This window comes from Neofelis nebulosa, chromosome 2, assembly GCF_028018385.1.
Source record: "Neofelis nebulosa isolate mNeoNeb1 chromosome 2, mNeoNeb1.pri, whole genome shotgun sequence".
Lineage (NCBI taxonomy): Eukaryota > Metazoa > Chordata > Mammalia > Carnivora > Felidae > Neofelis > Neofelis nebulosa.
Genome location: NC_080783.1, coordinates 184,845,324 through 184,858,663, shown reverse-complemented (window position 1 = coordinate 184,858,663; position 13,340 = coordinate 184,845,324). Strand labels below are relative to the sequence as shown.

Here is a 13,340-nt window from a genome sequence, read left to right as displayed (position 1 = left end):
AGGCTTAATCCTAAATTTATGTTTCTATTGCTGTTTTGAATAGGATCTTTTTTAAAATGTGTATTTTCTAATTAGTCATTGCTAGTGGGTTTGAAATTGATCTGTTTGTTTATAAGAAGATAGTAAGCAAGATAAATTCTTGTTGGTTCTCATAAATTTTTAAATGTACTCAAATATATCACTGTTGCCATTTGTTGGAGACTCTGTATTTGAGGCTATTTGCATAGTGGATTGGACTGTCATTTATCATACTATACTTGTTCTATACTTAGTTGTTATTATTATTGCTTTTGTTCCTTTCCTGTGTACATTTCGTATGCTGTTGAGCCAGTTTGGTAGTACTTTTCCTTTGTTGGTATGTAATTTGTTAGGGTAGCCACTGATTATTGTGGACTTTGGAATAACTGGAATGGGATCTGGGAGTTTGCGCTCTCATAGTAGGTCTTGAATCTAGCAATGTTTTTAGGAGTATGTTCTTTAGGAGACACCTCTAGTTGTAATAGCTAATGATACTATGCTGCAGCTGATAGTGTAGTGTAGGTATTATTTCTGGTAATATAAATAATAATTCTGTTTCACAGATGAAGAAACTGAGCTCTAAGGTTACATAAATTTTCCAGTGTCGCACAGGGTTGTGAGCGTTTAATTTTAAGACTTGATCCCTTAACTTTCAGTTCGGTGTTCTGAGTACGTGACTTCATGCAAGGTTCTTTTCTTGTGGTTGTTGCTGGATTCTGTATTTCTGTAGCTGCATTTTGCCATTAGTATGGTAATTTTGCAGATGCTCAAATGCTATGTTTGCATATATTATTGAATTCAGAGTTTGTTATCCTTTGCACATTTTACTCAAGTTGATTCGTAAATCCAGATAAATTCTAGCCCTTAAGGAGAACCTGAGCTATTAAAATGTGGTTATGTAAAAACTTTTTTTAATGTTATTTGTTTATTTTTAATTTTTTAATGTTTATTTACTTTTGAGAGAGTGAGAGACAGAGTGCAAGGTGGAGAGGAGCAGAGAGAGAGGGAGGCACAGAATCTGGAGCTGGCTCTAGGCTCTGAGCTGTCAACACAGAGCCCGATGCAGGGCGATGCAGGGCTCGAACTCTCAAGTTGCAAGATCATGACCTGAGCTGAAGTCAGATGCTTAACCGACTGAGCCACTCAGGTGCCCCATAATGTTTTTTATTTATTTTTGAGAGAGAGAGACACAGAGTGTCAGCCGGGGAGGGGCAGAGAGAGAGAGAGACACACACACACAGAATCTGAAGCAGGCTCCAGGCTCTGAGCTGTCAGCACAGAGCCCAACGTGGGGCTCAAACTCATGAGCCATGAGATCATGACCCGAGCTGAAGTTGGACGCTTAACCATCTGAGCACTCAGGCACCCCAAAATGTTGTGGTTATTTTGAGTCTTTTTTACAAATTGCATTCTCAAGTATCTCTTAGGGTGGCTTTATTACTTTTGGTATTCCCCAGGTAAATGATATTCTGATTTTAATGTTATTTATTTTTTAAAAATAAGAAATACAATTAGGCCTGCTTAATATTTTAAAAACTCTCTTTCCTAAGGTGAAATAGAGAGGCAAGGGCTTCATGTAAGTGGTTTCATTTATGTCCTCCAAGTGTTCTCACAGGAAATGAATTAACTGAACTCTAGGCTCTTAGGCCACCTGCAACAATATTTGGGTTTTAGTGATATGAGTGTGTAGCTTGTAGGCTCTACAGTGACTATAAGAATTGATCATTCAGTTAATAAGATCAGAGAGTGTTTTCTTTTTTTTTTTTTTAATTTTTCTTCTCAAGGTTTATTTATTTTTGAGACAATGTGGGAGACAGAGTGCAAGCAGCAGAGGGGCAGACAGAGGGAGACACAGGATCCAAAGTGGGCTCCAGGCTCTAAGCTGTCAGCCCAGAGCCTGATGCGGGGCTCGAACTCACGAACTGTGAGATCATGACCTGGGCCAAAGTCGGACGCTCAACCGACTGAGCCACCCAGGCGCCCCCAGAGAGTGTTTTCTAAGATTAACAAGACATCTGTACCTATCCATTAATGTTGGAAGTTTTCAAATTACTGCCCCTGAGCTCCTGGAATCCCATGAGGTTTCTGGGCCTGGTCTTCATCTTTGACCATTTTCCATGCCCTTGTAATGTAGGGAAGACAGATTGATTCAGAATGAATGAGATGAATTAAAAGAAAAATACTGGAAATGACCAACTGGAATGAAATTGGAGTGTGAAAATTCCAATTCACAGTTGCTATAGGGACCATTTGGTATATAAATCAGGTACCCAAATCCTCAGTTATCTGAGGATTTTTGGAAACTGTTAGAGGAATATGCAGGCTTACAGAAATGGGGAAACAGTGTTGGGTGGCTTCTAACTCACCTTTGCTCTGAGTTTTGTTTATTGTTCTGTCTTCTTGCACTGCCTCTGAAGAATCAACTTCTTCCCCCAGCAGACAGTGCTGGTAAAGACTGAATTCCTTAGGAAAAGCTATGCAAGATGAAGAATTGTCTTATTAGTTAATCGTACAGCTCAAGTCACTTTAATGTACAAGTCACTATTGCATCCTATTTACTTCCCCTGAAATCAGCACATTGCCTGGCACTTCATAGGCACTCAATAAATATTTATGGATTTAAATTAAGTTCCAAGTATTGCCTGAATTAAGGTTGTCTTCTAGGAAGAGCAAAACATTGAGGAAAATGAATAGTGTTGTAATTGTGTGCAGTTGAATGGATTATATCCCTCTTTTCAGGGTATAAGCTTTTAAAATATCACTCTTTAATTAGAAAAAGAACTATGCTTCATGTTAATTTAAAATCTGTCTGCTAAAGCTTTTTGTTTAAGAAAAGATTTAGCTCAGTTTATAATTTCTGTAGTTTATAGTTAATATGTAGATTTGCAATTAAACAGGCATGGTGAAGTGCAATTCATGCATTTGGAAATACAGCAAGGGCAGACTAAAAATGAGATTGGAAATCTACTAGCAATTTAAATCAACTATTACGCTCAGCATTTCTTGCACGGAACAGTTGTTTTTTTTCCTTTCTTTTAATGCTAACCTTTCTTTAATGGTGATTATAGGAAAGACCCTTTCTCTAACCCTCTATAGGTAAAACTGGAAGGAACCTTAAACGTTTGACCAGTTTTAAGCATCTGGGCACTGTGCAGCAGTTTTTACATTCCAAGTAAAGTAAGTTCCCCAAGACTGGCAGATTCTGTTCTTGGAAGGTCCTTATCAGACATCTCATTTAGAGTAATTGGAAAAAGTTCTATTGGAAATGCCTTTGAAATAAATGAGAGCCTTACATAAAGTGTTGCTGGGAGGCTGTAGGCTCTAAAGCTATTGTTTGCAGCAGGCACCAGACTAGTGAGTCTGGATGGCTTGGGATAGTCCTTGAAGCATTTCTGGGTGTGCTGCTGAAGGTACATTGTTGACAGTACAGAACCAAAATTTAGATTTTAAGGGTCACTAATCTTGTAAGGAATGCAAAGTAAACTTAGTCTTAAATGCTTTAAAGATGCATCCACTATTTAAAGGATACCCAGTAATTTTAACTCACACAGTTGCATTAAAAATATATTTGTAGCAGGGCACCTGGGTGGCTCAGTTGGTTGAGCGTCCGACTTCGACTCAGGTCATGATCTCACAGTGCTGACCGCTTGCTTGGAGCCTGGAGCCTGCTTCAGATTCTGTGTCTCCTTCTCTCTGCCCCTCCCCTGCTCACGCTTTGTCTCACTCTGTTTCTCAAAAATAAATATTAAAAAAAATTAAAAATACTAAAAAAAATTAAAAAGATGTATATGTATATATATGTATATATATGTATATGTATATATATACATATATATATATATCCGTATATGTATATTTGTAGCTAATATATCTGCTATGTTCCCTCTCTTGTGAGGCTCAGTCACAGTCTGTGGTACTTTCTTTTTTTTTTTTTTTTTTTTTTTAAATTTTTTTTTCAACGTTTTTTATTTATTTTTGGGACAGAGAGAGACAGAGCATGAACGGGGGAGGGGCAGAGAGAGAGGGAGACACAGAATCGGAAACAGGCTCCAGGCTCCGAGCCATCAGCCCAGAGCCTGACGCGGGGCTCGAACTCACGGACCGCGAGATCGTGACCTGGCTGAAGTCGGACGCTTAACCGACTGCGCCACCCAGGCGCCCCTCTGTGGTACTTTCTAATTGCCACACTAACGGGAGGAGGTGTCTGGCATCTGGATCTCTTCTTGCCTCCAAGGACTTGCCATTTATGCATCATTTTTACCTTGAACTCTTTTTTTTGTTGTGGTTTTGTTTTTTATTGTTTTTATCGTTGTCTTTGTTCACATAACACCATATTACCTAAATTTAGAAAGAAGGAAAGATGATTGCTAAGAAGGGAGAGAAGTCCATCAAGATGATTGGAGATTTGATACCATAAATTGTCAACCTTCACCTAGTTATAATTACACAGAGTGCCATTCTGTCCTTATTGAGAACATGGTGCTTTTTTTTCCCTCCTTCCAAGTCTTAGTATATGGTTTATAAAAATTTATTGAGTTTTCAGTTTCTTAAAGGAGAAAATGAAAGTAAAAAATTTAGACCGTTACTCTAAATGAATTGAGTTTATATATTTGTCACTAGAAAACTATTTTTAGTTGAATAGTAGCTTGTAATTGTATTTATTGTAGTTTATAGTATTTATAACCTGCTGTGGTTTTGAATGTTGTTCTTAAGACTGCAGTTAGTGACCCACTAGGTTTTAATTGCTAGGAAATTCAGAAAATGTGAAAGAGTTTTGGTTAAGCCTGAGAAAAAGCCATTCTTGCTTTCCTCAGAATTGGCATCAATGACTACTTAATGACAACAGAATGCTTTAAAAACATGCTCTTTAAAGTCTAGCTGTTATTAAAATACCATAATAGCTAGTATGTAAGTGATAGTTGCTTTTTGTTGTAGAAACTCTGTGGTAAGAGGAAAGCTTCAGCAAAATCCTTAAGAAAAATATAGTATAAAAAAGTGGTAAATAGAGGATTTTTAAAGATGGAATGTGAATGAACAGTAGGAAGACACATGTATAGATTTGACATCGTTCTAATTTAAATTCCTTGTTTCCTTAGACTTTGCACATAAGGTTGTTTTCTCTCTTTTTGACCAACTGTGTGTGATTTTTTTTTTTTAATATCATTTGTATACTTCAGTTTACAACTAGTTTCTCTTTTAAAAAAGTGATATGCCAAAACCTACTTTAATGCAATATAGAGCTTGCAAATTTGAGTGCTCCAGTGTCAGGAAATAAACACTGTATATACTAATTTCTAAATTGCTAGCTGGGCTTCTAAATGTATGTTGTTCATGCAGCAGAGGCGATCTGTACAGACCGATCTGTGTGGTTTGTGTTTCACTAAGCATTTGCCATTGTTTAGTACTGTTTGTCTCTGCATTTATTCAATATTACCATATGCTATAATCTCTAGGCCAGATGAGAACATCCAGCAAGCATAGACTTCCAAGCAGAAAACAAAGTAAACTGTAGGAAATGGGACTGCTATAAAATTTTATGGACACTAGTTGCAAACTGCTTTTTGAAAATTGTAATAGTGAGTGGGAAAGTGGGTCACGCCTCATTTTTTTTTATAAGGCCTTTTCTACAACACCCATTTTCAGAAGTTTGCTTATGCTTGGTGATCAAAATAGGCATTTAAAAATGGTGTGTGGAAATAATTTTAAAATAACAGTTTAAATAAACATTTTGTATTTCCATTTTCTGTAAACGATGGGAGGGTTTTTTTTTTTCTTTAAACCCTATTATAACAACTAAATACACTTTTGATTATTCTAATGGTAGGGACTGTGTGACTAAGAGACATGAGTGACACTGCAGTTTTGTTTATTCTCCTCCAACTTTATGCCCAATTTTAGTCAGCAAATAAACTATTTAGAGTTTGTTTTCCTTTGCTGACTACCTTACTGCTAGCTTAGAACTAGTTCGGCAAGAGTAAGTTTAGCCAACAATGTTTGGAAATAGAAAAGGGGTAAAGAATGTAAGGCTTCTGTAATCCAAAAAAAGAAGACTCACCATAACCTGGGTAATTGAGAGAGTTTTTATGAGTGCAATTGAAACATTGTACTTTATTTATTTTTTATTTTTTTTTAACGTTTATTTATTATTGAGAGATAGAGACAGAGCATGAGCATGGGAGGGGCAGAGAGAGGAGGAGACACAGAATCTGAAGGAGGCTCCAGGCTCTGAGGTGTTAGCACAGAGCCCAACACGGGGCTCGAGCTCACAAACCCAGCGAGATCATGACCTGAGCTGAAGTCAGACCATAACCGACTGAGCCACCTAGGTGCCCCGAAACATTGTACTTTAAAAGTAGGAGGTGGGATTGTAGGCTTCCTCAAATCTTAATGTTGGAATTAAAGATAAATTTAAGATCTTCAACGTTTATTGCACACTTACGTATGCATGAGATAAAGTCTCATTTAGGGAGTCTTAAGAATATGGGGAGAGATGATTTTTGTAACCAAAAATTGAATATAGTTCTGAATGCCCTGATATTTGAGAGTAAAAACGTTGTAAAAATAGATTTTAGGGGTACCTGGGTGGCCCGGTAAGCTTCCGACTCTTGATTTCTGCTCAGGTTATGATCTCATGGGTTTGTGGGATGGAGCTCCGTGTTGGGCTCTGCGCTGACTGTGGAGCCTGCTTGGGATTCTCTCTCTCCTCTTCTCTCTGCCCCTCCTTCCACTCACATGGTCTCTCTCTCTCTCTCAAAATAAATAAATAAAAACTAAAAAAAAAAAAAAAAGATTCTATAGTTCTTTTGACTTAATAAAAGGGAATGTATATGTTCATGTAGAGGAAGAAGCTTTTCATTATTCAGAATGGTCTCTTAGATCAGCATTGTTTTCTCATTCCAGTCATAGGGAAATGGCAGAGCAATACTGTAGCTTTTTTGTTGTTGTTTTTTGGTTTTTTTGTTTATTTATTTTGAGAGACAGAGCAGAGGAGGGGCAGAGAGAGAATCCCAGGCAGTCTCCGTGCTGTTAGGGCAGAGCCTGAAGCCTGATGCGGGGCTTGAACTCATGAACTGTGAGGTCATGACCTGACCTGAGCCGAAAGCAAGAGTCGGACACTTAACCCACTGAACCGCCCAGGCGCCCACAATACTGTAGCATTTTATATGACTTAATTCAACTACTACCCTGTACCCTGCACCTAGTGCATCATTTGTAAGTCCTACATAATAATGATCGTCACAGTCATAATTATACTACTGACTTTTCGTTGGCTAGTCATAGCTATTACCTCAGTTAAGCTTCTTGATTGGTCTTTCTATAAAAACCATCAAAATGAGTACATATGCATGTGTGGGTGTTTGTGTACACACATATAAAATGGTGTATATATAATATAAAAAATATTTCTAGCTTATTTAAGATAAGTATCTTCATAATAGCAATGAAGTAATTGGTGACTTTTATCCCCTGCTATGTGCAGGCTTTTTGGTAGGCAATGTATATACATTATCTTATTTAGCCATAACTTATAAAATAGCTATGTGTATTCCCAATTTACAGATGAGACCTCTAGTTGCAACTAGAGGAGGAAGAGGCAGTGGACTTTGAAGAAAGGTAAGGAAGGTACTGGCCTAGGTAGAGAGACAGTGATATACAGTGATAGGTAGAGAAGGCTCTATTTGATTAATGTGACCACTCTCGAAGCTAATTTTGTGTAGGAGGTAGGACTTGTGCTATTTACTGAGAAAGGGAACAGACCAGAAGAATGGGATTAGTGTAAATGCTGATGAGTTCAGTTTAGGTGTGTTGAGTTTAAGGAACGGAAGTAGAGATTTTGTAGAAGGTGGATACAGCCAACACTGGTAGGATTTTTTATTTTTATTTTTTTTGCCTTGAATTGTATAGGTTTTTGTTATGCATTTTTGAACATTATTAGTGACATTTAAACTTTGTGTTTTGTGAGGGATTATAATGAAATGTTAATGCCTTGAATAGTTACACAAATTCCTGGATGATTTTGTGGTGTGTGAACATTGTAGCCACCATGCCCTACCAGGTTAAGAGTATTTTTTAAGCAAATTTGATTGTATGAAATCTCTTTAAATGTTTAACAATTATTTGTTTAATGTACAAGCAAAGCTTATTTATTGTAGAAAAATTAGAATATAGAAATTAACATGAAGGAAAAAAATTGATAGTCTTATCATTGGGTTGAATATATTCTAATTTTTTCCCCTATGTGTTGTTCCTTTCAGAAATATGGCTACACACACCTTTCTGCAGGAGAACTTCTTCGTGATGAAAGGAAGAACCCAGATTCACAGTATGGTGAACTCATTGAAAAGTACATTAAAGATGGAAAGATTGTGCCAGTTGAGATAACCATCAGTTTGTTAAAGAGGGTAAGGAGTGAATGCCAACCAGTTCAAACCAGCAAGGAAATGAGAAAGTAAATCTACCTTTCCTTTGAGTAATGAAAAAAAATGAGAGTACTAAATTTCTTGCTTGTGGTAGGTGGTCACGGTGTTTGAGAATGGCAGAACTAGAAATTCTACTTTTCACCTGGGAAGAAATTGGACAGTAGCAAGCATTCTCTGCCTAGAACTAGGATCAGCTACAGCTGAACTTAACATCCATATGTGTGTACTTGATCCTTCCCCAACGTGCAGAAATTGTCTCACTTCCATTTCTGTCTTCTTCCTTTCTTCCTTCCCCTCCTCTTCTTCCTTCCCCACGTCCTTTCCCTTTTCTGTTTTCTTGTAAGCCTTCTTTCTTCCTTCCTTCATTCTCCCCCTTCCTTTTTTTCCTGCTTCCCATGACCCTCTCATTGTTGCCGGTCTCTCAGTTTCGATGTTTCCTTTTCTGGTGAATGTGTCACCATCTTCAGTGTGAAATGCCAAGATTAATAGCTATGAAATTATAATATGTCCCATCTTAAAAACAGAGATCTTGGATTTACATGGTAACTCTCCACTATAGATTTCTTTCTTTCTTTCTTTCTTTCTTTCTTTCTTTCTTTCTTTCTTTCTTTCTTTCTTTCTTTCTTTCTTTCTTTTTTAATATATGAAATTTACTGTCAAATTGGTTTCCATACAACACCCAGTGCTCATCCCAAAAGGTGCCCTCCTCAATACCCATCACCCACCCTCCCCTCCCTCCCACCCCCCATCAACCCTCAGTTTGTTCTCAGTTTTTTTTTTTTTTTTTTTTAATTTTTTTTTTTCAACTTTTTTTTATTTATTTATTTTTGGGACAGAGAGACAGAGCATGAACGGGGGAGGGGCAGAGAGAGAGGGAGACACAGAATCGGAAACAGGCTCCAGGCTCCGAGCCATCAGCCCAGAGCCCGACGCGGGGCTCGAACTCACGGACCGCGAGATCGTGACCTGGCTGAAGTCGGACGCTTAACCGACTGCGCCACCCAGGCGCCCCTTGTTCTCAGTTTTTAACAGTCTCTTATGCTTTGGCTCTCTCCCACTCTAACCTCTTTTTTTTTTTTTTCCTTCCCCTCCCCCATGGGTTTCTGTTACGTTTCTCAGGATCCACATAGGAGTGAAACCATATGGTATCTGTCTTTCTCTGTATGGCTTATTTCACTTAGCATCACACTCTCCAGTTCCATCCACGTTGCTACAAAAGGCCATATTTCATTTTTCCTCATTGCCACATAGTATTCCATTGTGTATATGAACCACAATTTCTTTATCCATTCATCAGTTGATGGACATTTAGGCTCTTTCCATAATTTGGCTATTGTTGAGAGTGCTGCTGTAAACATTGGGGTACAAGTGCCCCTATGCATCAGTACTCCTGTATCCCTTGGGTAAATTCCTAGCAGTGCTATTGCTGGGTCATAGGGTAGGTCTATTTTTAATTTTCTGAGGAACCTCCACACTGCTTTCCAGAGCGGCTGCACCAATTTGCATTCCCACCAACAGTGCAAGAGGGTTCCCGTTTCTCCACATCCTCTCCAGCATCTATAGTCTCCTGATTTGTTCATTTTGGCCACTCTGACTGGCGTGAGGTGATATCTGAGTGTGGTTTTGATTTGTATTTCCCTGATAAGGAGCGACGTTGAACATCTTTTCATGTTCCACTATAGATTTCTAAGACTATTTATTAACAGGTTTTTTCATATATAAGAAATAGTGAAGGAGAAATGCAAGAGTGAGAACAGTAAGAAATAGTTGAAGCCCAATGGAAAAGAGATATCTGAGCACCAGGACAGAACCACAGAACCTTGAGGATGAGGAGTAGTGGCTCATTTACACACATTCTTACCTTTTGTTTCAGAGATGGGAGTAACCTGCTTCCACTCCAGAGTGTATCCTCCCCTATTCTCTGGATTTAATGCCTTTTTCTCCACTTTATCACTAAGCACTGTGAAAAAGTGGTCTGCATTTTTCACTTTTTTACTTCCTACTCTTCAACCCTTTGGAGTCAGGTACTGTTTCCATCTTCATTGAAACGATTCTTGCTGTTGTTACCAATGTTCTTCCTTATCAAATCTAGGGGATATTTGTAGTCGTTTTTCTCATAGCAATTAACTCTATTCATATCTTCTCAAACCTTCTTTGTTCTCTGTGATACCATTTTTTTTATTCTTTCCTACTTCAGTGGCTGTTGTTTCTTATGTTTCCTTTGATAGCTCATCTTCTGCAAGTTTCTAAACCATGATGCTTCTCAGGGTTTTATCCTTGGTTCTCCTATCCTTTTATATATTTCGTGATGGATGGTTTTAGCCATGCCCAAGGCTGTCACTGTGCTAATAAATGCTAAAACCTACAGCGCTGGCACACATCTTTTTTTCTGAACTCCAAACCTATATTTCTGACTACTAGACATCCATCTGAATATTTGACAAGTATCTCAGCGTTATCAGCATAACCTCTAGAATGTGATCACCTTTTATTTCTTGTCCTGGTCAATGGTTCTGCCATCTGTGCAGCTGCCCAAGCCAGAAACCTGGGGCCATCCTGTATTTTCCACCTCTTCTTCACTTTCCCAAATCCATTCAGTGAGCACATCTTCCAGTGACTTTCCTTTTTTTAAGTTTATTTATTTATTTTGAGAGAGCAAGAGAGAGTGCAAGTGGTGAAGGAGCTGAGATAGGGAGATACAGAATCCCAAACAGGCTCCATGCTGCACCGTCAGTGCAGGGCCTGATGCGGGACTTGAACTCATGAACCGTAATCATGACTTGAGCCGAAACCAAGAGTCAGATGCTTAACTGACTGAGCCATCCAGGCACCCCGATTATCTTCTTCTTAACCCTCTTTGACTTAGTCTGTTTTCTCTATTACTACTGTCACCTTAGTTCGGATCCTCTTTTTCTTACCTGGACCATTATTGGAGCCTCCTCATGAGTCTTTGCCTTTAATCCATGCTTGTCCCCTTCTAGCTCATCCTTCATGGTACAGTCAAGGTGATTTTTTTCCAGAAGGTGATGTAAGCATATTCTTTTGCTTAAAAGTCCTTAGTGGTCCTCTGTTGCTTCCAGGATAAAAACCAGTTCCTTAGTGTGACATAATAAGTTCTTCATTAATCTTGCCCCTACCTACTTTCTAGTCCTATCTCCCACTACTCTCTACATGTGTCCTAATATTCAACTGTCTCAGCTTACTTCAGATTCATCAAAGCTGTTATGCTTTCTCATTTCTGAGCCTTTATCTATCCAGTTTACACTCTTTGGAGTACCTTGATCCCTGTCTGCTTGCCACTTCATTATTTAGGACTCCATGGCCACCTACCTGGTAAAGCTCTCTCTAGCAGTTTCCCAGGTAGTTTGTGCTTAATTTCTTTGTTTTATCATAGCATCCTTTCATACCTCATCATAGGACTTAGCACATTTACTTACACATATTTGTTACCTGCTGAACTATGAGCCCCCAGGAGCCATGAGTTTGCTCTTCATGTTCCCTGGTTATAGGCCTTGAGTAAATGTATGTGATGGTGGAATATTGATGCACCTCTTCAAGTATCTTCCACTACCATAATTGGGGTAGAAATGCTATAGCAGGGGCCCAAAAACATTCTGTGATAGTTTTGTATTATTGGAGAATATTGGAAAAGCTAGATGATGGGACAAAGCCAACCCTCAGACAAAGAAAGGAATTAGGGGGCCTGACAGCCCTCGCTCTTTTTTAAGAACTAGGAAACAGTTTGAGCACTGAGGGGACTAGATGTTGGTGTCTGGAATAGAGGCTGCTCTGGAGTTGGTCAAAGTCATGTGTCAGCGTGTACCCAATGGGGGCTGGCAGTGGTGAGGATTTGGAGACTAGAGATCTGCATCTCCTGTCACATATTGTCACATTGTGCCCAAATTCACACTGGCACAGGATGGTGAAACGTGCTGCTCTTGCTATCTTTCTTGAGTCTGTTCTTTCCTCTGCTACCTGTGTTTTGGGTAGCTTAATTAGCTTTAGTTGAAAAAACTATTAACTTTATACTAATAATTAATGCTGGCAATCTCTTTATATTTGTCCAAGGATTTTTTGCAATTGGACTTGAATTATTGCAGAGAATCTTAATTCCTGAAGAAGTAGCATTCTTCTTAGCACAGCAAAAATGACTTGGGAGAGAGGAGAGGAAGGAATAGGGTCTCTGGTGGCTAGAGCAAAGATACTGGTTAATGCCTATTTTCTTTTTGCTGTTTATAACTTTGTGAATCTATATGTGAAAGTAATATATGCTTACTGTAGAAAATTCAGAAACTGCACGAAAAAGAAACTGTGTGTATGTCTATTAATACGTATAAATGGGGAAGGGGTATATACCATAACTCTACCAACTTGAGGTGACCGTGTTACTACACTGGATCATCTTTTTTTTTTTTTTTTTTTTTTTTTAAATTTTAATTTATAACCTAAAAAAATTAAAGAAAAATTTTTTTAACACTTCATTTATTTTTGAGAGAGAGAGAGACAGCGTGAGGGGGAAGGTCAGAGAGAGAGGGAGACACAGAATGCAAAGCACACTCCAGGCTCTGAGCTGTCAGCACAGAGCCCGACGCGGGGCTCGAACCCCCGACGCGGGGCTCGAACCCACAAGCTGTGAGATCATGACCTGAGCTGAAATCGGATGCTTAACTGACAGAGCCACCCAGGCGCCACCCCCGCTTCCAAAATTTTTTTAATGTTTATTTATTTTTGAGAGAAAGAATGAAAGTGGGGAAGGGGCAGAGAGTGAGGGAGACAGAATCCGAGCTGTCAGCACAGAGCCCAATGCAGGGCTCAAACTCATGAACTGCCAGATTATGACTGGAGCCAAAGTCGGACGCTTCACCAACTGAGCCACCCAGGGGCCCTGACTGATCATCTCCT

The 13,340-nt window shown here is 38.9% G+C and overlaps 1 protein-coding gene across 3 annotated transcripts in view; it reads left to right on the top strand.

Annotated features, from left to right (window-relative positions):
* Positions 1-13,340, top strand: part of CMPK1 (cytidine/uridine monophosphate kinase 1) — a 38,349-nt gene that overhangs the window by 18,277 nt on the left and 6,732 nt on the right. For all 3 annotated transcript variants that reach the window (XM_058717461.1, XM_058717460.1, XM_058717459.1), the window contains exon 2: positions 8,274-8,420. In XM_058717461.1, the coding sequence (XP_058573444.1) occupies positions 8,274-8,420 (147 nt within the window). The remainder of the gene's footprint in view (positions 1-8,273; positions 8,421-13,340) is intronic.